General features: G+C 39.4%; 1 protein-coding gene and 1 long non-coding RNA gene across 6 annotated transcripts in view; one reads left to right on the forward strand and one right to left on the reverse strand.

Moving 5' to 3' along the window:
- LOC103478276 (myelin basic protein) overlaps window positions 1–27,751 on the reverse strand; it is a 98,500-nt gene that overhangs the window by 65,788 nt on the left and 4,961 nt on the right. Inside the window, exon 1 of one of the 5 annotated variants that reach the window (XM_008431996.2) lies at window positions 5,642–6,094. The exons of 2 other annotated variants lie outside the window; for them this stretch is intronic. Coding sequence is in view for 1 of the 3 variants with exons in the window: in XM_017309440.1 (XP_017164929.1) it covers window positions 2,942–2,976 (35 nt within the window). In the remaining 2 variants the exon portion in view is untranslated. Of the gene's footprint in view, window positions 1–2,941; window positions 3,068–5,641; window positions 6,095–27,751 lie in introns of those variants that run through there. 2 more of the 5 variants (XM_017309440.1, XM_008431997.2) reach the window with 2 other exon arrangements.
- Window positions 3,049–10,253, forward strand: LOC103478273 (uncharacterized). The gene is made up of 4 exons (XR_535773.2): window positions 3,049–3,118; window positions 7,515–7,613; window positions 7,812–8,035; window positions 10,179–10,253. It is a non-coding gene; the product is annotated as an uncharacterized LOC103478273 (long non-coding RNA).

Here is a 27,751-nt window from a genome sequence, read left to right on the forward strand (position 1 = left end):
ATATATATGTAGCAGGAAGCCGGAGCGCCCGGAGAGAAACCTGCAAACAGATTTTTGATATTTATGTATTTTTGACATTTGCTCAAAGTAGTTTTGGCCCTAGTAGCCGAAACTACTTTGAGCAAAAGAGAGGGGAGAAGACATGGGGCAAAGTTTTGGACTGGAGGAACCCGGAAAGAACCCACTGTGGAATCTATGGAGAACATGTGAACCTATGAAGACAGAAGAACCCAGGCAGGGATTCAAACCCACTGAACGGTTCTATTCACAAAAATAAATGTTTTAATCACAGTAACAGAATTTAGAGACCAATTAACTAAACAGTGGTGATTTCAGACTGTGGCAGGAAGCCGGAACGCCCGGAAAGAAACCTGCAAACAGGAAACTTGTCAAATCTTTTTACCCTTTTGTCCCATAAATTTAAGTCAGACACATGTTTGGTCCCAGTCATATTTCTCCAGCCTCAAAGTGGTTACTAATTAGGTCTTCTATAATTTTTTTCTTCTTCTGAATTTAATAATTTAGCTCCTCTCCAAAGGCACCTTTAACATCTTTCAGAGGAGAGGCTGGAGAAACTGAAACATCAGGTGTCCCATCATTTCTTTACTTCTCGTATATGCAGATCAATCCAGTTTGGGACATGTCTTTACTGCAGTTGCTGTCTGCAATGAAGACATGCTCATTGCCAGCCTTCGTGGTTTGTTCTCCTTTTATTAAATAACAGTAGAAATTTGTAAGCTCTGAATCCCCACAAATGACGGAGGACAGGTGGTGCCTCTCCGTTCCACCTTCACATTCTGCAGGCACATCCACGGTCTGATTGAAAACTACTTAGTATTTCCTGGTCAACCTATGCAGAAAAAACACCAGAACGTTATCGGTCAGGCAATATTTTTTCTGCAAGGCTGACCTGCAACCTGAATAGCGACGTTTGCACCCAAAATCCAACCACATGTTAAAAAGGGAAACCAAGTTGTCGGTGGAAGGGCAACCAGGGGGGCGTTGTTCAGGAGCTCAAGGAAAGTAGTTCCACAGTTTGAGCAAGAGTTTTTGGTATATAACACTCTCTCTGTGTCAAAAGAACTGCCAAAAGAATCCAACCAGACCAGCACAGACTCCAGCAAACATTTGATGTTATAGTCCTTTCCCACGTCTGACAGCAGTTTCTTCTCCCTCAGCCCCTTCAGAACTGGGGATAGGTCTTTCTGACAAAAATGTTTGCCAGGCTGATGGACAGCTGAGAGGATGAGACTCCCACAGCATGGGATGGATGATGCCTCCAGAAAAACCCTTTCCTGAGCGAGACACCGCCTGGTGACGCTCAGGTTTAGGACACTCTGGAATGCAGCGTTCACCCAGCTGTTGTGGAGTTCGTTAGAGAAGTTCAGTTCTCCTTCGCTTGTCCTTGTTCTGCAACTGCTGTCCTCCCTAGATCTGGGATATCCGAGCCAATTCTATCTACTGAATTAATGTCAGGGGAGCAGGAAACCTCGAACGATATTGTAATCTTAGCATTTAGAGATGTTCTTTGGGACAAAATTAACTCCATTTCCGTCTGAAATACGTTCCCCATCCAGGGACCTGGGGTCTGAAAGACACTAGTAAAAGTGTTCTTCAGAGAAATCTTGTCTGTAAAGGAAAGAGATGGAACCAACGAAACCAAAGCTTGTGCAGTCACTTCAGTCACAGCTTTGGCTGCGAGGTCAGCCACAGACAAATCTTCCCCAGTCGGGTTAGATTTTTCTGTGACTGTTCTCTCAAACTCACGGTGTACCCTAGTCTTTGAACAAACTTCCCCAGCCGGGTCAGTTTGTTCAAAGACAATACGATTCTCCCCGTTACTGTCTCGTACACTCTCAGTCGGTTGTTGAGAGCCTACCTCCCCAGCCGGGTCAGTTTGTCCAGAGACAGTACAGTCTGTACGAGACAGTCGTCTGTACGATGTACGAGACAGTCGTCTGTACTGCCTCGTACAGACGACGAGATAGAGTCTGAGGTCCCACAGACATCCGTCGTCTTTTCAGAACAAACCTCCCCAGCCTGGTCAGTTTGTTCTTTGGTATTGGATGGAAGACCTGTCCAAAACAAGTTGTCCTCGTCATCCTGATGGTTACCTTCGTTAGAATCTTGGAAAGTAACGATCATATACTTTCTTCAACTCCGTGGTTACAGTATAACCAATGCCCCAACCAAGTGGGATAAACAAGGGAATGGGCGCCTTCAAAAAACTAAACATTATCGCTCTACCCAAATCTGAATCTCCAAGAACTGTCTGGATGCTGACCGATGCTTTGAGATTCAAGCTCACTGGACTTCTGGCGCGCAATGTCTTGCTTCTGATCATTGCTATGGAAATGGTCAGATCAGTTCTGCATGACTCAAGCTGACATAAATACTTAAATAAAAGTATTTTTTATTTATTTTTTTTATTTTAAAGTGCATTGCCCCCCTCTGACAGGTTTTGCTATCTGGTGAAGAAGAGTACCCATACATGATACTGCCACCACGTTTCAGCTTGGGAATCATGTTACTTTTACAAAGAATAACTCTGTAGGTGTCAGAGTAAAAATGAAATTCCTTTCACTTCACATTTATAACCATATTGAAGTTTGAATTTACAAAACTGTCAAACAAGGTCATTTTTACCACTGAATATATATATAAAAAATAAAAATAATCATGAAACAGTAGGGATATTTTAACCCTACAACACCAATACTTCACAACACGACACAACAACCAGCGATGGCAAGAAATGCTCCACAGAGCACCACACCTTGGGCAAATCCAAACAAAGCCTCTGTGGCGATACACAGGTGGAGTTCCTGCAGTGCGTAATGCAACTCAACCTGTCTGCCAAGAACAAGAACAGACGCAGACAAGGCGGGAAGTGAACAAGAAGAGGAAGAGTACGAGCGTGAGAGCACGGAAGTGAACTAACCTCAGTTTGTCACCTGTAAACGGCAGATGTACCATGTGGATGTGGTGCACTCGGCGGGCAGGAGGAAAACAAACATCTCTCGGCACAGAAAGCTGAGAACGGGGAGGCGAAAGGTTTCAACACGACCGCGCAGCGCTCTTGAGAGGCAGAGGAATGCCGAGCGAGGCATGTGATTGTGTAAGCACACACCTCTTGACATTCTTCCCGCTGGCTGAGGCAAATCCTGTGAAATTTAATGGAGAGCATTCTAACGGCCTTCCCCGCTCCACTCAGGTAGCTGTGGGCAAACTATGATGTTCTCCACCCCCTCCCAACTATGGGGAAGTAAGTTATGGCAAATGTTGAACGCTTTCAATCATTAAGCCCCCCGACGTGCCACTAAGACGAACAAGAGATCTCTATCTGGAATTAAGAAACGGAAAGTGCAGCAAGTTTTCAGCTTGGCTCTAAATCTGTGTAGCTCAACCAAAAATAGTCACTCATGTGTGAGTGCGTTATTTAAAGCACATGGAAAGCAACCGCAATAAGCAAATAGAAAACAGCTATTGCCACCGCTGTTGTTTACCGTATTAAAATTTCAAACGTGATTTTCAGGCTTCGCTGCAAGAGACTCGGCTGATTTGTCCGCTATCAGTGTCACCGCAAGACTGAATTTTATGTGAATCAAAAGAGCCGGTGTAGGTTCTACTGGTGAGTGTTTGTCTTTTGTGCATTGTTGCGTAACAGTGTTATTCAAAGGTTAGTTTCTCACAGGCTTTACGTTGAACGGACAAGCCTCCTGATTGACAGCAAGCCAGTTTGTCCACCGCTTGGCGCAAACCTGCACCATACGCAACAACAATAACAACAAATAACGGGTTAGCGACTTTCTAGAAAAACACAAAAACTTAAGTAACAATCTACAAATCGAACAGATTGGATCGGAGTCTGACAATTTTTCCCTTCATCGGCTCAGACTGGAGAGCAGCTGATAAAAACACTGAAAAATCAGAATTTTTTTTTTTGTAATTCATTATAATCTTTAAAATGATCAACTACTTTAAATTCCCATCTATAAACACAACAATCAACAGAAACTTATAATTTTAGATAGATAGATCATCAGTTTATAATCTCATGCTTGATAAATACCTCTCAAGTATCCATTCATAATACTTATACAATACTGAATACATACAATTATGTTAATATTCCTTGAATCAACTAATATCCCACTGATTCAAGCTGTACATTTCTGTGCATACTCAAATGTACACACAGAAATGCGTTGTAATTCTTGAAGAAATATATGAATTTCAATGCTTTAAGGGCTTTAATGCATGGCAGATTTAAGAAAACAGTATTTAAGAATAAAAGCTAAAGCACTCTTATTAGTGAGGCACAAAGAAACTGGCAGCAGACTGGAATCAGACATTTTTTGCTTGAGCGCCTCCAATCTGGCAGTCAGCAGGTCAAACTGTGAAAACATGTTCTTTTTCTCGTCTTTCCAGCACATGTGAAATCAGACCATTTGTTGTCTAAACCCACCAAACATCTCCTTCGATGCATGTGTTTTGAGTTTATTAAAATCAATCAGACATAGGTTAAAGGCATCCATTAGAAACACGTTACATTTCTATGTATGAAATGTGGATTATGTTGGAATTAGAATGGTAAGTCCGCTAAGAAATACAGAAATTGGTATCAGCTGGGATCAGCCTGATCAGAACATCGCTAGTTCAAATGAAAAATCAATGAGTATTGCATATCATTCTGATTATAAATAGTAACACACTCAGAATAACCCATTACACACTGCTTTTGAGAATAAAACTGACACTGTGTGCATATTGTTTCGGGATAGCAAGTAGCACATGACCAAAATGTGGGCACCATTGGTTAGAAGCAAAACCAAAAACAACCACCTGAAACACCAGCACCAGAGTCCGTTTTAAATCTTTCAAATTTAGACGTACTGAAACTTCACAATATTATTTCATGTCTCATGCTGCAGGATTAATACCCTGCATGACTCGACTCATAATAATAAAAACATCGGCACAAATAATGCTAAAATAAACCGCATTATATTTAATACTGCTTGTATTGCTACAGCTGATTGTTGGCCCACTTATTCCAGCTTTGCACACATTTCCGGTAGCAGCGAGTCAGAATTCTATAACAAAACAAGAAAAATCCCCGAATGTAGTCGTACTTCGACTGTTTAAGGTAAGCCGAATTGAAGAAATATATCATATGTCCTCAACAGTTTCTTAGTCTTTCTAAATACATTGACGTTCAACGGCAGAGCTTAAACAATCGCTAAATTGTGCGATTTGTTAAGGAGGTTCGGAGCGGAAGTTAAAGCTGGGAGGACGACAGTGGCACATGACAGATCAAGCGTAGTGACAGTTCTGTGAGATGCTTAAAGACACTTTACACTGAGCTTGTTACGATTTGAAAAATACATACATTAGCACATAAAAAGAAAATAAAAAAAAATCCCATTTCGCCTCAGGTTTTTAAACGTCTTTTACGCTATACGTAAACAAGTCGACGTGAATAACATGTTTACTATGGTTACACCACGTAACCTCCGGTCGTAAAGATGTAAATGTACAACCAAACTGCACTAACATCACCGTGGCTTGCTTGCATGTGTTTGTCTACAACAACTGCTTTCTCACAACAGTGAACGTTATCAGTTTGTGTGCAACATACCCTTCTCCGGTTAGTCTGTGTCAAATACATCCACAGTTGAGTCTTGCACTGGATGTAGACCAAACTGTAAGTCTTCTTTCAGCAGAGGTTCACAGTGGAGTTATTATTATTGTTTATAGATTTTTTTTTTTTTCCCCCCGTTTTACAGCATCGTTCAGAAGAGCGCCTTCCTCCCCCTCCTTTCTGATTTAAAAGCGGTTACAGCTCTCACCCCCCCCAAAAAGTGTCTCCGTTAGTTAAAAAAACAGAAAGAAAAACAGCGTATCCGTGCTTCCTGATTGAGGTGAAGCGGTGATGATGATGTTTTGCAAGGGGTGGGGCGGAATGCAGCGTCGAGAAATGAAGCCTTCAGAAGCGCGTTGGTGCACGTCTGTGCATGACTATTATGACTACAGTCAGGGTTGTGTGTGCTGCTTGATGTACACTTTCTTTTTTTGCAACGTATTTTCTGTGTAACGTGTAGCAATGTTTTAACAGGATCTTACATACAAGCAGCGCAATCAGCAGCGCAGCTTGTACAGTCACTCTATATACCAAGAAGTGTCAGAAGTTGCGCAATACTTCCAACTCACGAAGACGTTGCCCGTAGGGGCCGTCAGGCTAGATGGGGGCAGAGTGTTCTCAAACATGCGGACATGCATTCTCTTGTATCATGCTACATACTGGCTCACAGTTAATGATTGAAATAGATTAGACTGTTAGGCTCTGTATGAGGGCAGCAGTCGTTTTACATGTGATTCGCTTCACTTTCATTATAAATTCGTAGAAAGAACAGCGGATTTTATCATGAGGAAACATGCATTTATTGGTGTATTATGTAATAGTCTAGCAATGTCCTACAACAGGGAGAGCGTGGTCTTCTCTTTTATCGTATGTCCCCCCTTTCCTCCCCCAATAAAATCTGATAAGTGTGGCATGCATTTGTATTCAGCCCCATTGGTAAAAGGGGCAGTATTATGTAAAATTGACTTTTTTGAGCTCTAACATCATGTTATTCCTTCCTTAAAAACATACCTGGATTGTTGCCTTGATTTTTTTCATGCATGGTTGAGAAATCCTTTATTCTCCATGGCAACCATTCTCCTGTGTGGACCTAGCTCCGCCTTCGAGGCGCAGCTCCTCCTCTTAATTGCAGTTTCCAATTTTCTGAGCTTCCGCTTCAGAGCAGCCCTCCCCAGCAATCCCCCCCCCCACTCAGCTCCTTCAGACTAGCCAGCAGCAATTAGCAAACACCTGGTGGATCTCCTCACTTATATGAGCTACTTCCTAGTGCAACTCTGGTAAAAACGTTGCTAAAGGGTTAACAGTGGAGCGATGTTGTGATGACCATCTGAAGGCAGAGTTTCAGAAAGAGCAGAAGTTTTTAAAGAGACAGAGTCCCAATTTCAAGGCTTTAAATGACGAAGTAAAATATTTTTAGCCACATTTAAAACAACTGAAACATAGTTACTTTATTGTGGAAAATATGTAATACTGTACTACTACCTTTTGGAAGATATGTCTACCAGCTTTGCACATCAAGAAGCAAAAATCTTTTCGCCAATCCTTTTTTGTAAAACAGGTCAAGCTCAACCAGAGCGTCTGTGGACAGAAGTATCAAACCATGCCTCAAATTACCAATTGGATTTGGGTCTGGACTTTAAATGGGTCATGCTTAGGGAGATGATCAGTGTTAGTTTTACCCGAAAAAGAGGAGCTATCTACCCATTTTCACCATGTCTTTGACCCAGTTTGTGGAACAGTAAATAGGAATAAGTAGGAACCCCCATGTTTAAAGGCTACTGGTGAAGAGCACACATAAAACCTGAATCGTTTTTAGGTTCTCCCACTTAAGTCTTACTGAGTTTTACTGAGTAATTCTCTCCTTGTTCAGCCTCGGAAGATGGACAAGTGGCAGACGTCCGCAGCTCAGGTGGCAGAATCTGTTGACGAGACACATATTTCCCCCCCCACTGCACAAACACGGCTTATTGTAAGTGTAGCAAAAAAAAAACAAAAAAAAACCAAAAGGTACTCCTGTGAGAAAAATGCAAGACTGCGTGTACAGTTTTTTTTTGTTGATTTTTTTACAAATAGTGCAGGGATCACATTGGAGGCGTTTTTATAAGGAACTCTGGTCAGTTGAGATCAAAACTCATTTTTATAACCTTCAAAACAATCTCTGTGGCAGAGAACCTACGCTGCACCATCATCACCCTGAACACACCATCCCACGGTGCTGGCAGCCTCGCGCCTCGGACACGTTTCTCTTCAGCACGGACGAAAGACACTGGTCAGAAGTAAGAGAGGAATGGATGGAGGTGAAAACAGGACAATCCTGGAAGAACGTTTATGAGTGGCGGTGAAACATGAGACTGAGCGGAGACTCGCCTTCCGCAAACGTTGAGCAAACAGGTGTGTTTTCTCTGTATCTTTTGTTTTGTTTTCTTCATTTTACACACAGGGAGTTTAGAGAAGTAGGTTTTAACGCAGGTTTTAAATGTTCGCATCACTTAGTCAAAATTGCCTTGCCGTTGTTTTTTGGGGGGGTTTTTAACAGCAGAATAGCAAAACTATGACATAAACCCAAGTCCTTCCAGAGATAACTAGCATGGCTAACGAGCAAGAAACTGGATGTTAATTAATATGAAATTAAGCCTTCAAGCCTTTTTTTTTTTGACAATGCAGTCAGGATTTATTTTAAAAGTGTTTTTTTTTGTTATACAGTTTTCAAAGTATTTATGTTGCAATTGGAACATCATTGTTGAAATAAAGCCTCAAAAAGGCATATTCAGGTCAGACAAGATACGTGTAACTTTTTTTTGACCTACATGCAGAATGCTACTCGCAATGGAAAACTAACATGTTAACTGTGGGAGCAGCACAAAGCGATGGGGATGATTTTCTTCAACCAGAACTTTGGAGCGGATTAAAAACCTATAAACATGGGGGGGCCAGAGCTCAAGCACAATAATTTATTCATAAGTTAACATGGTCCAGTCAAAGTCAGGCAAAGATTTTTATTTTCTTAATTTTTCAAACAGTTTTGTTTTGGTTTTTTTCCAGCAAAATTGTCTATTTTTAATTTTTTTTATTTATTTATTTTTTGAGTCTGTGTGCTCAATCGATTACTAAAGTAGTTGACAATTATTTCATGACTAATCTGATTATTCTTCGGTGCTTATCAGTAAGTAGCCAATAATGACGGAGCGACAACGTGACTCAGTCCAGTAGGACTTCTGCCTCCCATTACCTGTTTCAATAGAACCAAACAGCTGAGATCGTTAATATATCCTTCTGGATGAACCTTCACTTCTAAAAATATTGTGGCGCCAGCCGTTTCCACAGAAACCTTTAGTAAGAGACAGCTGTGGATAATTTGTGTTAATGACAGATTATTAACAATTAGATGCTTCACTTTCTGGTTCACGGTGGCTCAGTGAGCTGTTATTGATGTTATGAGGGAGATCTCGACTTTTCACCCGTCAAAATGTACGTAGGGGAAAAAAAAAATACCTACAACATTTTTGCTTAAGCTAAATTACGCTGTTAAATTACTTTGATGATTAATTAATGAGGGCGACTCACAACTGAAGAAAATCCACATTTTCACCAATGAGAAAATTAAGAACCTATTTTAAAAACAGAAATGCTGCTGTGGCCTATGACTGGAACAAAAAAAAAAAGAAGAAAATATTAGATTTAAAACCATGAGAGTGGAAAGATGCATTTTAGTTAAATTTGTCAGTTTATGCAACAGTCTTGACAGTGATATAAAACTAAGTCTCTTTCTGCATTTGGAAAAATTTGAGTCATTACGTTATTGTATTGAAACGACAAGGCACTGAATGAGCCGATGCTTTGTTGTTGTGTATTTTTTACATTTATATATCTTTGTATGTGTTTTCTGCGTAATTGAAGCCTGTAACATCCGTCTAAGTTGAATAGCAAATGTTCTCTTCATGTGAACGGGAGCAGATACGAGTTTGTACGTCTTTCTGCTCCTTTTCATTCACCATTTCTCTCAGTTGTTACATGAACTCTTCAGGTTTATTATTGAGTGAATGAAATATAAAACATGAAATGAAAAACCGTACGCTACAAAAGCTCAATGCTAAAGAGCTGAGTGTTTACAGCGTGCCGTGTCCGATCACGGTAACGGGAATTTGAGTGGAAGAAAAAACAGAGATGGCATGAAAACTAACAAACTAACAAACAAAAACTAGAAACTTTACCACCACAGCAGAGCCACATAAAAAGCAACTCTTCAAACCCGGTCCAGGTTTTAACTGCATTTACTGGACGTTACATTTTACTGTATTTATCTACATTTAAATCCATTTTTGGCTTCAGGTTATTTTCAAATTTGAAGAGAAACTGAATGTAGGCTATAATTACTAAACTAACCAGAAATACATGCTTGAACATGTCACTCTTTATGTATATTATTGTAATTTATTGGATTTACTTTACGAAATAAATTGATTTGTTGACAGTATTCTAATTTATTGAGGTGGAACTGTAAGTGATATGATTTCTCCATCTGGGCATATTTCAGATATTCGTCTTTTAACCTCTCAAGATGAGGCGGCCTCATCCTCCACCTCCCTGTGTGTGTGTGTGCGTGTGTGTGATGACACACTCTGTTCATCAGAGGTGACAGATTGGCCATCGTTGCTCTTTCAGCTGCGGCTTTGGCTGGGCGGACGGGACATCCCGGGGCAGCGATGGTAATCTGAAGCTGTCCTAGGTCACCGTCTATCTTGTGAATCTTCTGTTTGAAAACTTGCCCTTGAACTTCGCCGGCGAGAGCCGCGCCGTCTTCGAGGCCAAGGCAAACAACCTTGGGCTCAGCAGATAAGCAACTATTGAAAGAATTCAGAAATAAAACTGTTTTCTTTGCACTTTTTCCCACTTCTTTCAAATTGTTAGACTAAGACCTGGAAGGTGTGTTTCAGAAAACATTTTTACTTGTAATGCTAAATTCTATGAAAAAAGGGGAATAAATCTCAGTAGCATTATAGTTTGAACTAGTCTTTTGTTGTTGAAATAGACATTAAGCACAACAAGTTCAGAGTTTATAACCATTATTAATGATTGTCAAGCTCAAATGCAGTTTTCCTAATAGATACGGTTTAATGTAACATTTTATTTCATTTTGAATGATTTATATTGGTTACTGGTTGCTTCAAACAAGATTTGGAAATCATCAAATAGCTCATTTATTTCAGTAATTCAATAATAATCATGACACATCTTAGTTAGAAGCGCCTTAGGGAGCGGAGCGCTCAGTGACACTGACCAAATCAATAACAGCAAAATCAAGAGGCAATCAATAATTTAATTCAAACAGGAAACCTCTAAGATACATTACAAACAAAATCATGTTTCTTTTAACTTTTAAATCAAATATTCCAGGTTTGTAAATAACTTAATCAGTCATACTTTTTTTTTGTCAAGTGCCAATATTTGACGTAAGCCTGGTGTTTCTAGTCCTTTAAATTTTGCCTAATGAGTAAATCAATAAACGGAGATAATGCTTAATTTTAATTTATTTATTTCAAACAGACAACAAGTAAAAACAAGCAAAAATCAAAATGAAAACAAACAATCATGGCCGTTGATGTGCAATTTTACGTTACTTGTTGGAAAAGGAGCAGACAGAAGATACGAGATCTTATGATTTCCTGCAATAAGAGGAGATCATATTTTTGAGAAGACAACATGCATCAATTTCTGATTCCTTTCAAAGGAAACTGGAATATCATGGATTTGTTTTGATGCAGCAGATTATCCAGATCCAGAGACAGTTATATTCAAGATGGTAAAAATAATAATAAGAAGAAACAGCAGCTATTTGTCATTTAGTTCCAAATTCAGAAATGTTAAACTCATCTTTACACTCTTTACAGTCACTGCATCTTATTGGAAGCTGAATTTTCAAATCCTCCACATGTAGAGTGTTTTCTTTGCACTTCATCCCTCGGCCTAAACCAAAATGTAGCAAATAAAACAGAAATAACAAACTTTCAGGGTTAAATGAAGACCGACCGCATTGACTCCAGGTAGTGATGTGTTCCAAGCTTTTATTTTAGCTAATTGGGATGAAAAAACCTTCAATAACAGGCACCTTGAATAGGTCTTCAAATCACAGCATCACATTACACCAGTAACACAACTTTTGTCAGCTTAAAAACGCCTTTTAAAAATGACATTGAAGCAGCTTTTAACAATTTGTTTTTTATCAAGCCCGTGTTTGTGTATTTTTATCAGTCCGGTGTTTCAGTCTGACCTCCAAGATAAATGAAATGCATTTTTGTCGGCTGTGGATAGAAAAAAAAAAAATCCTCATAACTAACCGAAACAAAAGGGTTGAAAACATCATTCTGTGTAATTAATCCATGCAGTGCGTTTCACTCTGTGAATTACTCTAATAAGATAAAGTCCACATTAACATTCTGATTTACTGAAATGCACTTGAACTGATCACAACAACGTGTCTGGATAAGTAGTTCTGTGTCAGGTAAAGTTTCCTTAAGTCCTGCTCACTCCAGGATGATTTGAATTACAATTCTTGTTTCATTTTCTCTGTTGATTAATGAACTGAGTGCTCCGGGAGCAGACGGCGCTCTCAGAGGGAAAGCAGTTAATACACAGACACTTTAATTAAAAGGTTACTTTTCCCGTCTTCTTCCTCGGCCCCTGAAAGTCGTCTTCAGGTGGAACGCGTTGCGTAGTCTCTCTTTCCGTTTGTGTTTGTGCTTAATAAATCCCAATAAAACAACACTGCTGCTCTGTAGACTCCGACGCGTCTGGTTTCCATCAACTTTCAGAAGTCACAGTTGACATCTTGAATTAAGACGCTTGTTTTTGCGTGAGATGGGTCCAGTGGATCGTATCAGCGTTTTAAAGTGATTCGCCTAACGGTGTCTGTGATGATGTTGGCACTCAGCATTTCTTCGTTACCCACTTCACAACACACAGTTCTACTTTTGTACGCACCTCGTCTCTGTGTTCACTCTTTTCTGTCTTCCTGTCGTCATCTTTTTGGGTCTCTGTTAATTATTAGGAATCGTTAGCTGTTATAAAAGACATTTTTAACTTCATTTTACAGAATTGCTGCATACGAATTCTAAGTTTGAACGCAAATTCTGTAAAAAAAGAGCACAAAACAAAGATATGTTGCTATCTGTGCAGGTTCAGGGTGTTCACTTTGGTAAAGTAAAACTAACAGCCTTTATTTAAGAGCAGAAAAAAAACAAACTGTTTTTAAAAGCAAAATATTCCACTGTTGACAAAAATGACTAAGTATTTGCAAAAGTGAACAAATTAATCCTGTTGTAAATTCGTTTTTTTTCACTTAAAAATTCTTTGAACTGTAAATGTTTTGCCTGTAATTGTTTTCAACTCACTTCCAACGTTTCCAGCGCCGTGACTGAACCATGAATATACCTCATGAATATTTCCTTTCAACCACGTAAAGGTTCACGTTCATCATTGCCATGATTTGTAACGACTTATCACGTGATGAAGCTTATTCACATGTGATTTTAATTAATTTCTTATTTAATGGAAACATCCAATTTGCAAATTTGTGTTTTTTTTCCCCCGAAGTTATTGGTGGAATAATGTCAAAGAATAGCGCACATATGTAGTGCAAACACAGATAGCATTTCTAGAAATGTAACTTCTCTTTACTGGGTTCTTGTTAAATCCACAATAGACTTTAAAATACTTTTTATTACTTTTAAACCACTTGATGATAAAGTGTGTGTGCAGGTGTGTAGTTCCTAGAGCCTCGTAGATCACAGATCTTTCAGTTATAACATTTATTTTGTGTCAGAATTAGTTTCAAGGCTTTTCTTCTTAATTTGACTTACGCTGAGCCATCTCAATCGCTATGCGGCTGCTGAGCCACGTTTTCTCGCTCGGATACTTTCCCCCCTTTCGTCTCTCAATTTATGCATCACCTGCAGTTACTGCTGCCATCAAATATTAGCCAGATTTTGCAGGAGGTTTTCTGCGAAGGAGTTATAAAGGATTTCAGTGGCAATAAAGTATGCTGAGATTAGTGGTTGTGTAACATGAAATACGAAAGAAGTAAAAGTTTCTATAGCACGGACACGTTTGCAGTGGACTGTGAAATCGTTCTAGAGTCTGAGTGGGTAACGGAGTTTGGTGGAATTTCTCATTCGGTGCCAACATGGCCGCAACAAGGAGATGGAGCCCTTCCTGACCCGACGCCACAGTGCGATCCTCACATCTCCGGCCCACTTTGTGAACGGATCCAGTAACAGTTTACGTTCTGAACCTGCTATATTAATGTCTACCATCAAAAACCACCATGCTTTAAAGAACGTTTAGGGGTGTCCTGCTCTCTTTGCCCAGCTGTATCAACTCAGGATGTTTTCCTTCCTCAAAGCTCTCGTATGGAAAGCAAAACTTGTTTCTACACTGAATCTGGGTGTTTCATTGAAATGCCTCTGACTTCCACAACTTGGAGGTCGAACGTCTTCTACCTTTACGTATTCTGCGCTGTCTCTGCCTTATCTTTTCGTCCTTAGGCATGATTAGCTTTTTTTTTTAGTCACCTCATGTACGTCCAGCCCTCTCTATCCAAATCCCAGTTCATGTTCATCCCCCCATCCTCCTCTGCCTGCTTTTTCACTCCAACCTGTTTCCTCTCTCTCCAACCTGACCAGTTTTATACACACAAACCGGCATGAATACATCACAATATCCACCCAGCACCGCAGTAGGATGAAAAGAAGAGCCAAAAAAGAAAAAAAAGAAAAATGCCCCCAAAGCTTCACAAACACCAATTTCCTATCTTCACACTTGAAGCTATGTTGTTAGAAATGGCTCCCAGAGGCACACTCTCTCATCTGTCCTTTCTTATGCTCATGCAGAACCCCCATAATGTCTTCCAGATCAGTAATATCATCAGACGGATCACCTTGAAGTGTGGTACAGGCTTTTCAGGGGCTTAAAGCTCCGCCTGATTATGCAGACTGCTTGCAAAAAAACAAAACAAAACAAAACAAAAAAAGAGTTAGATTTCTGGTGAGAATGTTGGTCCCTGCACAATACTCCTTTTGTTATGCAAATCGCCATCTACATTTTATGCAAAAATATCACAAAAGATTCTATTAACCTCACCCCACGCAGCCCGTATCATTTAGATGTCATTTTTTCCTGGTTTAAGACTAAAGTGCTCGTAATCATCGGCCACCGCACTTTATGCTTTTGTAAACCAGGTGGAGGCCCAACTGCTTGAGAACGAGACAAGAACCTAAAATTAGATCCTCATGCGGCTCGAAATTAGTCTTGTTTTCGATGTGACGATGCTGGAAAAGTTAAGGAAGAGACAAAGAGGGGAAATCTGATTAAAGCTTGAGAAAGATTTGGATCTGAAGTTCCCCTTTTATTTACGGCATGCCTTTTTTTTTTTTACTCAGATTGATAAACCCAATATTTCCTGCCTCTTGAGAGCAATGTAACTATTTGATATGTTTTTAAAAAGTACTTCTAAAATAAAACCTCTATGGCAACTAAAATACCATCAATTTCACCCTGCAGAGATAAAAAGCAAAATCACATTTTCTCTCAGTTATACATCTCTGCATACCTGTGCTCCTTAAAGTAATTTTTAAATTATGTATGTTTTATAATTTTGTATTTTAGTTGTTTTTTTTAATGTAACAAATAATTGTTTTAATTGTATTTTCTCAAATATCAATCAGCACTTGGCTAAGCAGACAAAGTTGCCTAACAAAACATCTTCATTTAGTAGCGTCTCTCCACCGCCCTGCACACTGGATTTCCATGGTAACCAGCTGCAGAACCAGCTGATGCCAAAAAGCAATCCCATCCAGTTGGATACTTAAAAAACAAATGCATTTCATCCGTTTCTTTTTTTTCTGTGTGTGTGTTTAAGATCATCCAGCACATGTTTATCCCACGAGATTACTTTAAAATGCAGTGTTCAAAATACGAATGTACTTTTTTTAAGGATCTAAAACCATCTGAACTAACCCGATCTGTCAAACGGTCGATACAATTCCAGCTGAATTACTCAGAATTATCTCATCCGGCCAGTTCAAGCAGCGCTCATGCCAAGTTGGACGAGCTTGTGGCAGTGCTGCTGACACAGCATCTCAATAACGAGATTTAACAAAGACGTTATCGGATTGTGCGAGGCGATGCACGTAAATCTCATGGCAGCGGTGCGTTTATGTGGAAATTCTTAATTGTGATTCATGTAGTGGAAATCTTTTTCTGACACGCGAAAGGACACTGGCAGCTTTGGCTCAGCTGGACATCCTGGCAGACGAAATACTTTTTAACTAATGCAACAGCCTGACAGAAATAAACATTAATATGACGTGGGTCAATATCAATAAACTGGATGAGTGTAATTACAGTCCCATTAAATTAGCATGTATAGTAATGATAACGTGTTGCTGCAGTCAGAAGAGAAGTAAGTTAGACACTTACAACATGCCAAAACAAACAAATAAATATTACATGCCAGCACATTAAAAGAAGGTTTTTGCTTTCATTTTAATGGAACTTTCACCATTTGAAAAGGCATATTAATTCATTCTCATGTTTTCGTACTGTCAGGGGATTGGATCAAAAACACAGAAACCACAATGGAAGGCTTAATAAAAGATTGATGACAGGGAAGCATCATAGAGAAACACACAATGCTACAGCAGGGGGAGCAGCAGGGCATGTGGAGTGGGTGCAATGAAGGGGATGAGGAACAGCTGGAGGGGAAGCCCAGGCGGAGGAGAGATGAGTTAGAATACAGAGAGAGGGGCTGAGGAAAGCAGGATGGAAAAACTGCAAAGGAGAGAGACGTAAATCTAAGGAAACGAGTCGAAAGCACAAACGACGGGAATGCATTCACTAAGCCGAGTAATAAACTGAAACGAACAGATATAAACCAAGAAATGATTTAAAAAAGAGGAACAGAAACGTCAATGAAAAGCAAAGCTCTAACACCAAAATCTAAGGGAATACATAACAACAACAATAATAATAAACTTAGAACTGAACCTAAGGAAGAACAAATACTGTAAATAATTAAACGGTCGACACCGGAAGCAGAGATGCAGCACCCATTGGTCATGACACAGGAAGTCTTTCTATGACTGTAACTCCAACCACAGGAAGAAACAAACAGCTCATTAAAATAATTCAATTTAAACAGTGATGTTAGGAGAACTGTAGAAAGTCGTGCATTATACTGATAAGTGTCTCTCTTTCTCTGTGAGTAACAATGTGTTACTATAATGCATGTTGTGAAGATTTTCCTTGTAATTGCAGGAAAAAGTGAAGCTCATTTGAGAAACTTTATAATTTAAGATATAGTTAGTTACTGCACTATTACTTGAATAGATGATTTGAATGCAGTTAGAGGAGAGACCTTATAAATGAATCTGATGTTTGTTTGTAAAAATGTTTTTATCCACAGAAAAAGCAAAAACGGACCCCCACCTATTCATACTTTGGGATGATCACAGACAGATTTTTCTGTGGAACTTTATGCAACATTATTTGTGGAATAATTTGCCAATTCACATATCTATTATACATAAGAAAATCCATATGAGGAAGCTGACATCCCCAGGTACAGTGGTACTTGACATACTATTGGCTGGCATTTTCCATACAGCCAATCCTGGAGTGACATTCGCTTTCCTTGGCTCTGATTGGCTGTATCTCCAAAACAGGAGATAACAGTAAAGTTGATTTCCACTGCGTGTACCAATGCATGTATATTCTGAGTTTTAATTATAAGCTTTTCTCTGACCTCCTCAGATATTGTGGATCCATTGTACTTTGAAACTTCTTCACGTTTCGTCACACTGCAACACCAATCAATCTGTTGCACAGCCACCTTTTCCCACAACACCTTTGGAGTGTATCACCAGCAAATCAACAAACGGAAAGTTTTGACAGATTTTTTTTTTTTAGCAAAATAGCTCAAGGACCCAATCCAGATTGCATTCAACAGTGATTTTCATTTTTTTCCCCCCTCAGATTGTCAATTGGTCAATTTCAGAACCACTCCGCTGCGGCTCTGCTTGCCTCACTGTCTTGCTGGAAGGTGAACTTCTGCCTCCGTCTCAAATCTGTTGCAGCCTCTAACAGGTTTTCTTGCTCTATTTGTAGCTGCATCTTTCCATCGACTCAGATCAGATCTGTTGTCCCTGGTGGAAAAGAAAGCATCCTCATCCCGTGATGCTAACCCTAGCATGTTTTGAGCAGGGATTGTGTGTTTGAGGTGAAATGTAATGCCACGAGGCTGCTTCTCTGATTAATGTTTTGCACTTTGTCAGTTCAGATTAGAGCTCCTTCCTTTATCAGATAATTGGCTGAGCAGAGCTCCATGAGATATTCGGAGCTTAAAATATTGCTCTGCACCCAGAAACATCTCTAGACTTGTCGCCAGCGTTCTCCCCGACCCGTTTTCGATGTTTCTTGGTCTTCATGATGCTGTTTGTTCACTAATGTTCCCTGATGAACCTCTGAGGCAGACACCTGGATGTGGATTTATAAGTTGATTTAGATATACACAGGAGGACTTACTAATGCGTTTGTTTTAGCAACATCAGAGTAATGTGGGGTAGATACAAATACATGCCATGCAGTAAAACAACTTAGGTTGCCATCTCAACTTTTTTGTCACTTGACAAATGTGTGGATGCCTCTGTTGATGACAAATCAATAAGCTTAAGCAAGGTAGAACAAATAGAAGTTATTTTGCTGCAGACAAATGAAAATCTTTCTTTTTTTAATGGGGCACTTTGGACATTTTGCTAAAAGGAGAAGATTCTTGATTCTATGATTTCTGTTTTTATTCTGGAACTCCTCTCTGGAGAAAAATCTTTTGGGGATTTCTAAATACCAAGTTCAAAAGTTTTTCTTCTGGCTCCCTGTGACTCAGAGAACAGCCTTTAAAATTGCTTTTGTTAGTTTATAAATCGCTGAAAGGTTTAGCACCAAAAAACATTTACAGACCTGCTGTGTTCATATCAGTGTTTCAGACATATCAACACTCAGGCCTCCTCCTGGTTCTGGGTCTGGTTCTGGGGAGGCAGAACCAGACCCAAACATGGAGAAGCAGCATTCATCACAAATCTGGAGCAAACTTCCAGAAAACTGCAAAACAGCCTAAACACTGAGCTCCTTTAAGTGAGGGCTGTTTAGAGCTGCCTTTGATTCATCATAACTGGAACACTGATCAATATATTTGATGTATATTTGCTTGATGATTTTGATGATGGCATTTGACAAAATGTAATGCATATTGCTTTTTTCATAACTGGCTACTGGATGATGTTTTTATGAATCGAGTCACTTTGGACTGCCTTGTTGCTGCAATGTGCCATCCAAATAAACCCGACTAAATCAATTCATTATTATGTGCATGATAACAACTTAATAGCGCAAAATGACGTTTTTTTGAAACTCAGCAGCTGCCCAACTCCAACATTAAGATCTTGTGATTTGGATCTGTGTACGAGCTGCAGACTACAGCCTGATATCGCTCAACGTTTGCTTGTTACCATGGAACCGCTTACCCCGGCTAACTTGTTGAGATTTAGCACATTTGCTTTTACCCATTCCACCTAATGAGTTTAGCAACGTAGCATGCCGAAACACGGTCCCCGGGTTTAAAAGCGGTACACAGGACGACAGGGGCCCGGATGAACTACGCAACATTAAAAAGTACAAGTACTAAACAGGGAACTTTACAGTGATTGCTCGGCAGTATTTCCTGGGAGGAGGCAGAGGGGGGTGGAGGGAGTTCGGTCCACTCTGCCTCAAAGCTCCGCGGTCGTTTCTGTGATGTACATGTTGTTTTTTATGATAGGAATGAGAGTGTGTATGTGTGTGTGTGCGTGTGTGTGTGTGTGTGTGTGTGTGTGTGTGTGTGTGCGTGTGTGTGTGTGTGTGTGTGTGTGTGTGGTTGGGGGCGGGGGGTATGCTGGCAGCGCCTGCCTGCGGTTTGTTTACCACTGGGTTCAGGCTATGGCACAGAAAATGACTCTACAATGTCAGCTTTAGAATAATAGCCCATTAGTTTAGACCCCAGGGCTGATTTCAACAGAGATACCGTAACACGTTGTCATGGAGAAGGCCAGGTCTCAGTTAAAGTAATGGGGGGCTAAGCTTGTATGGGTTATTCAAAGACAATGGTTGCTGTCTACATTGTTGGAGACGTGGACTTTTTATTTTTTATTTTTTGGGTTGTTGTTATTGCTAAAAGTAAGGCAGTGATTCATGTTTCCCTTCTTCCAAACTAGAAATAAAACCTCTGATCCTCCGTTGTTTACTCAGATAGTCCATCGTCCATTCTCACCAGGTACAGATGAGGACAGACGGGGACAATTAGGACGTCTGCATGCTGACCGTCACAGAATCATGTTTTACGTATCGCCGCATGTTTTCATTGATTACTTACCAGAAATAAATCTGGGTCTTTTCCTCACATCTGCATTTCCCTGAAAGGTAATTATCCTAATTGAAACTATTCATGCCTACATAGCAGATGGACTGCCTTGTTTCTTATTAACATATGTACGCACTCGACCACATTAATTTGTCCTCCATTAGCGCGACTCCAAGGTTTGGCCACGTCAGGAAATAAAAAACATATTAAACTAATAAAGAATATATATTTCTGAACTCTTAAGAAAAGCAAATAGAACCATTCAGCAGCAATTTCCTTCTAAACCATTGTTAAGAGAAAAAAAGATGTGCATCCGAACATATTTTTTAGTCTCACACTTGACATACTTATGTGTAAAACACATTAGGACATGGAGTTTGTGTTTTGCAATAATCATTTGAAATCTTTTGGTTTGCCCAACGAACACAATCACATCTTATCTTGTTAGTATTTCCAAATGAAGAGTAAAAGTCTTAAACGACAAAAAAAACAAAACAAAAAAAAACATATCTAGATATATTGTCTCCGTAAACAGATACGCCAAGATGTTTATACTCGAGTGTTCATTAAAATATGAAATCTTTCATATTCCAGCTATGTTTTCTTGTGTATTTTTCCACCTCAGTCATTTCAGAGGATTTAAGGGGGAAATTCTGTTAATGTTGAATTCAACAAAAGCTGAAATAATAATTTAAACTCCCGAAAACACAGAAAGCAACATATCAGTAATAATAACACGTCACGTTTAGATCTTTAAACTCATTCATTGAATTATACAAGCACTTTTAAGCTAGTTAAATTGTCATGATTATAACTTAAATAATTCACCGCTTGGCTGCAACGTTCCCATCTGTCCTAATTCGCAGACGTACGAACGCTGCCTCTGCCAGGAAGAGAAATCTCAGAGAAATCTCACCATTTCAAGGTCAGAATTCCAGCAAACATCGCTTCAACACAGCTCTTCAAGCGTCGAGCTGGTGAACTCAAAGAAAGCCCATGAATAATTTGGATTACCTGACGTTACCGTTTCAGGTTTAATCAGGTAAAAGCTGGAAAAAAAAAAAAAAACTGCGATAACATCTGATATCGACAGCAAAGCCACGAGGCACGAACGCAAAATACAAATCAATTACACATTGGCACAAGCTCTGACTAAAAAAGCTGAATGATTTGACATGGAAAAGTCACAGCTTGGCTGTGCAGCATCTGTGAATAATGAGAAAAAGTAACCAAACACCATATCCGAGGCATTTTCTGGCTCTACTTAGCCATGCGTCACATTTTTGCTCAAAGCCTGAAAGCACAATGCAGAAGAGATGATCCCAGTGGATTCTCAGACTAACTGTTATCAGTCATTTTGCTGTGCAAACTTTGTAGAGCTCAGAATAGCAGGGGATCTAGTGTCCCAGCATCCCCCTGCACCGGGAGAGTCGCCGCACACACGACTGAACCCATGTGAGGTCCACCAAAAAGCTAGCATGGACGAGTTTGGATTGAGAGAGAAGAGTCTAGAGAAAACCCAAAAATACATGAACATAACACACACGCACACCTGCACAGCAAATACTCAAACTTAGGATGTTTTCTTTTTCGCTACAGGAAAACCAACCAATCATCCCACCATGTGGCCTGGGAGATGCATGCTGGGATTTCTATTGTATCACAATTTTAAAACAGACACAACTCTATGTTAAATCAAAGGTAATCAAAATGGGGAAAAATGTTGAACAACAGAGTCTTACAGCTTTTATTTAAAGCAATAACTATACAAACTGGTGCAAAAAAATACCATATTGTGGATTATTACAGTTAGTAGAAAACTTTAAATTACATTTATTTCTTGATATTTTATTCTGATTCAAAGACCAAGGCTAAAAAATAGAATAAATACTAGGTAGTCTTAGTAGTTAATATTAAAACTGGCGCCGCCATCTGGCTGAAAGTTTTATTGTCCCAATTGGAACACAGAGTCAGAGTGATTTAAAGATTTTGGGGCTGCAAGATGACAGAGACGATTATCTGTGGTTTTTCATGAGTGGATACATTTTAAAGGACCATGTTTTATTTGTGTGAACAGGGGAAAAGTCTAATGTTCTGAATTGACTTCATTCTTAAGTTTAGGTATCCTTTGTGTTCACCTCTATTCTGTTTCTTGACAGCTTTCCTGTAGCAATCCCAGGAAATGACCCTGAAGCTCCATCAGTCTCCACACAGCTGTCATGTATGCTGTTAATCACACTCACCACTTATTTTAGCAGATCCTCCCTCAACTTCCTGTCATGTCTACCTCTGTAGCTGAAAGGTGTTTTAAAAAAACCCTCAATATTTAGCTCTCCCTTTCACATTTATATCCTTCAGCTACTACATCCATCAAGTTGGTGCTCTGTTGCTATATCCTCCACCCAGCTGGAAAACCACCTGTCCACACTTCCTCCATTAGGGTATGCCCATAAAGGATTCTTAAATGCTGCATGAATGGCACGATGAAAAATTTAGCAAAAGACATAACTTTTTAAAAACTTGCTATGTTTTCACTTTGGAATCTAGTGGTAAAAATTTAAAGGAGCTTTTGGAGTTAAAGCCAAGATAACGTGATATAGTCTGACATAGACTAACCTCCGTACTGTTGAACTGGGCCATGTTCTCTTTAGGCCATTTGGCAACTGTAATGGTTAAAAGCCAACAGTTTCCAGAAAAGTCTACAAAAAAATATGAAGGAACTCCATAGCTTCACACACTCTCAGCTCTTCAGTGTTATGGAAATATTGTTACCTATTACCAGGTTTCCTCTTGTGTATCTTAACTGCACTCCTCAGGTGTTTCCAGTTTCATACTGTATATTCTGTGCACAACCTTATCAATTCCTCTACCATTTTTCTTTCCCAAACACTCTGTCAGCTAATTAACATTCAAATTCAATTCAAAAACACTTTATTTATCCCAAAGGGAAATTAAATGTTGCTGTAACTCTTTAATTCAGATTCTTCAAAGACTCATTGTAGATGGTGGCTGCTGACGTCTGTATTACAGCGAATCTGAAGAAGCCTCTGACGGAAGAAACTCTGTTTTCCCAAGACGGTCTCATGATCAGGGTTGTCCATAATTTTTTTTGGATGTTTTTTAAACCATTTTACATGTTGGACTTATTAAGATGGTCCATATTGTCCATTGTTCAGACATTGTATGTATTTAGTGTATGTAGGAAATAAAGCAACACTTTCTGTTTTGTTGTTTTTCTTCACCTTTTGATAAATCTTGCCCATTGCCTCTGTCTAACTCTTCCCAGTTTCTCTGTCAGGTCATACATTCTTCCTCGCCAGATGTCCGCCTGCGTTGGTTTGTCTGAATATCGATCCCTCTGCCTGTTCACATGATATTTCGCTTCTTTTTCTTCCTCCTCCAGGTTTATTTATCTACTAACCTCGCTACTTCTGCCATGTGTTGTGCATTTAGGTCTTTTTCTGTGAACTGGCAGTGAAGGTTCCCACTTTCAGTTTAAAGAATTATCTTTGCTTGACAAAAATAAAGAAAGAGAAAACTCACAAGTTCTTTCTTTGCAGACTGTATGTCTTTAGATCGCAAAAAAAAAAAAAGCCAGTGAATCCAGCAGCTACCAGCCCAACACACACCTGCATGACCGAGTCACGTTGGCCTTGACTTCTGATGAAATCATCCACCGCCTGCTACGCTTTGAAAGCATCCGAAGAGTTTTCCTGTCACTCTCAGGTCAAACGTTTACTAAAGCGACTTGTAACAGTCTTGCCATTTCAACCGGCCGGTTTCTGACAAAGACCGACTCAGATCTGAACGTTCTCTTATCCTTGAAGAAAACATCAATCGCATCGTTGAAGACCAGAAAGAATGACGACATCTTTTCACAGCCTGCCTGGTATCCAGTGTGAGCAACGGCAATGTGTAGATTTCTATGGAATTGACCACACAGGAATGTTCTCATTGGGATTTCGTTTCACAATTGCACGACCAACAAAGGTTCACTTGCATTTCCTTGCTAAATCAAGTTGACTTGTGCAATTTTCTCGTTGCTTCCTCTGACGATGCACAAAGCAGGAATTAGCATCAGAGTTAACACGATGTGGAAACAGGAATATCTAACTGAGCTTGCCCTGAATATTGCATTAAAGATGATTAGCAGGGTGCAGAAAAAGGCTTGAGGGCAGCAGTAGATCGTATGGTTCCTGTTATGAACTTTATGGTGTCGGTTTCTTATCTTCAAGACAAAAATATAACAGACTTCCAGTTTGTAAAATGTGTTTTTAATGAATTTTCTATGGCCTCTGTGATGCCACTGATGTTCGTGTTTGCGAGTTGATGGAAAATGCAAATAAAAAGCTGATGGCTTTTATAATGCTGGTGGGGAGTTTAGACATTTTCGATTTAGACTTCATAGCAAAGGTTTCATCAAGGACAGCTTCGAAAGGGACTGAATACGGGGGAGGGTGGAAATCAGGCTCGAATTCTGACAGAGAAATTTAAAAACGGAATTTAGATGCAGGAAGACAAACGCATGACAGGCAGAGTTGCGGCTGGAAGCTTTGCATGATTGACAAAGACAAAGATCTGGGGCTGAACAAGAGAGAAATCCAGAAATATGTGTTCAGAGAAAGCAAGTTGAAAATGACAAACAAATGTGATAAAGAAAAATTAGACTGAGTGGAAAGATTAATATGCGACAGACTGGCGACCTGTGCAGAGTAAACCCCGCCTCTCGCCCGGAACGTTAGCTGGAGATGGGCACCAGCAACCCTCCTGACCCCACTGAGGGACCAGGGTGTAAAGAAAATGGATGGATGGATGGATGGATGGATGGATGGATGGATGGATGGATGGATGGATGGATGGATGGATGAAGTAAATCAGGTGTTAATGTTTGATCCTCACAACTAAATAACACTGAAGAAAACTTTGTCATCCATGTCAATATGAAGTGGAATGTAAGTGTGTCTGTGTCTGACTTGAGATGTAATTAAGAAAAACTGGGTAACACTTTATTTGAAGGGGTGTGGATAAGACTGACATGACACTTAGGAGTCTTTATGAATGTTTATGACTGTTGTCATGACGTGCCGCTTGGTAAATGATGACATTTTTAATGCAAAGTTGACACTTTTATGGACTTTTAAAGCAACTTTGCATTAAAAGTGTCCTTATTTACCGAATGACACATCATGACAAAAGTCATAACCGTTCATGAAGACTCCTTCATTATTATGAGAGTCATGTCAGTCTTATGCACACCACTTCAAATAAAGTGTTACCAAAAACGGGGACATTTAGCCTAATTTTAGCTCTTATTTCTTTCCCATGGATCAGTGAAGACAGGCCACACCCCCCACATCCTGCACCTGCAACTGTGTAATGATTAACCTGTTGATAATGAATGGATGAACTGCTGTAGCTTTGCTTATTATGCCTTTGCGTAATGACTGACGGCATAACCAGAATCTGGAACGGATGGATTTACCATCAGATTTATAAAAATGTGAAATTCTGGCATTCTCAGTATCAAACTTATGAAACTAATTCTTTCACAGTAGATAACACACATCCAGTGTATGTTAGAACAATACTTCCAGTGACAACATACAGTGCTTGCTGTATAGTTACTTGATCTCCAAAAGGCTCAGCAGATGGAAAAGGAAATTAGAGCAAAGCTTGTGTACAAACAGGAAGTATCACTTTGATTTGTTCTTCTAGCAGTAAAGCATGTAGAGAATCCTGAAGTAAGAGTAGTGATACGTCATAGTAGTAGTTGTGTTTTTGACCTAATCAATTATCAAATTAAATTTGACTGAAAATGTTAAATGATCTTCAGTTTTGAATGCGTATTCATATTCTCAGCGTTGTACTATTTATATACAACATGGATCATTTAGGAACAGACTCGAAAAACAGAAGCAACAAATGCAACAGTAGCAGCGACTGTCATTAGAAAAGGCTGTCGAGTGATGTAAAAAGAGGGAAGGAGGTCTAATAACTACATAATTAAAAAAAATAAAATTAAATTAAAAAAATATCAATATTACACCTAAGATGACATTATGCAATAAAAGTGGATTATTTCCATCTGTTTGCATTAGTTGTCATGTTTGACCTTTGAACAAAACAAATAAACTGAGGTTATATACGGCCTGGTATCATCAGACAGAAAAGCTGCTGAGACGCGTGCGCTCTCTGTCCCGCACGCCGCTCGGCCAGTCGTGTTTGTTCGGTTTGCTGGGAGGCAGGCGGAGCAGAGACGGGCCGAGGCAGACCGGCAGGAGCAGAAAGCAATGAATTATTCTGCCCTGACCCGTCCTCACTCCTTCCTCTCACCTCCGCCTGTTGAGCCGCAAACCGCTCCTGTTCTCAACGTGGGCCGAGTCCCACAGGAAGCAGACAGAAATACGGCGTGTCAGAACAGGAGCAGAGAGGCATATTGTTGCTAGATAAGAGAGCATCATCATACCACCTTTGGCATTGGGGGGAATTGAAGTCCACAAAACAAAGGTTTTAAACCTTTCAATGATAAAAAAAAAACAAAAAATGTGTTTCAAATTTTCTTTCCCTGACAAAATATGCTAGAAGTTACCAGGGAAACTAAAAAAAAGCTGTGTCTGACATTCAATTTGTTGTGTAAGTACCCTTTATCGGTAATTGCAGAAGAGATTTTTTGCAGTGTAAACCTTCGATTTGGGACTTTTTGAGGGAAAAAAACGTATTCAAAAAATCTAAAAAACAAAAAAAGGGTTAGATTCCAATCTATATATTCCTTTTGAAAACAACTTTATATTCAATGCAGAAAAACGTGTGTGTGTGAAAGCCCAGCATTCAAAGACAGAACATGAAAGAGGATGTAGAATCAGTCGCTTCCAGGAGAAGCTCTGTAAGATTTCCCATCTCCATGAACTAAAATGATTTGTAGCGTTATCATTGTGCTGTACAGTATTTAATGGCTGGTTTCACTCCTAAAACAGCCAGAACTACATCAAAAAGCCACTAAATGAAACCCTGTTGACTAAAATGTGACTAAACTTAGACTAAACAGTTTAGTGTGGAAAACTGTATTGCAAGTGAATTACATTGTTATTCTTTGTCTTTATAAAAACAAAGATTTAACAACTACAACTTCTTAGTTGCCAAACCAACTCAGAAATAGATTCCCCAGGGTTCAGATTTAAGATAATTTCTACTGCTGTAATTACAAAAACATTTTTTTATTAGCATAAAGTCAGTCTACGACAGTGATGAGGTACTAGTCACATGCAAATATTTATATCATTTCTTTATGTAACACACCAGCTTCACACCCTTGATAAAGATACACAGAAATAGCATTCATTCTCTTTTCTATAGTTTATGTGTATTGGGGGAAGAAAGTTACAAGCATCAATGTCCATTTTTTTTACCTCCCATTATAACTAATTGCTTGACCATTTGGATGAAACATTAATGTTTTATTAGTGCCCCTAAGTAATCAATTAATTAAGTGAAAAATTCAGAAAATAGTTCATGGAGTCCTGCTGTTGGAGCCACTCTGAGCACTTGTCATTTCAAAACGCTGTGGTACATATCAATCAATCAATCAATCAATCAATCAATCAATCAATCAATCAATCAATCAATCAATCAATCAATCAATCAATCAATCAATCAATCAAGTTTAT

Source organism: Poecilia reticulata, linkage group LG16 (assembly GCF_000633615.1).
Source record: "Poecilia reticulata strain Guanapo linkage group LG16, Guppy_female_1.0+MT, whole genome shotgun sequence".
In the NCBI taxonomy this organism is placed as follows: domain Eukaryota; kingdom Metazoa; phylum Chordata; class Actinopteri; order Cyprinodontiformes; family Poeciliidae; genus Poecilia; species Poecilia reticulata.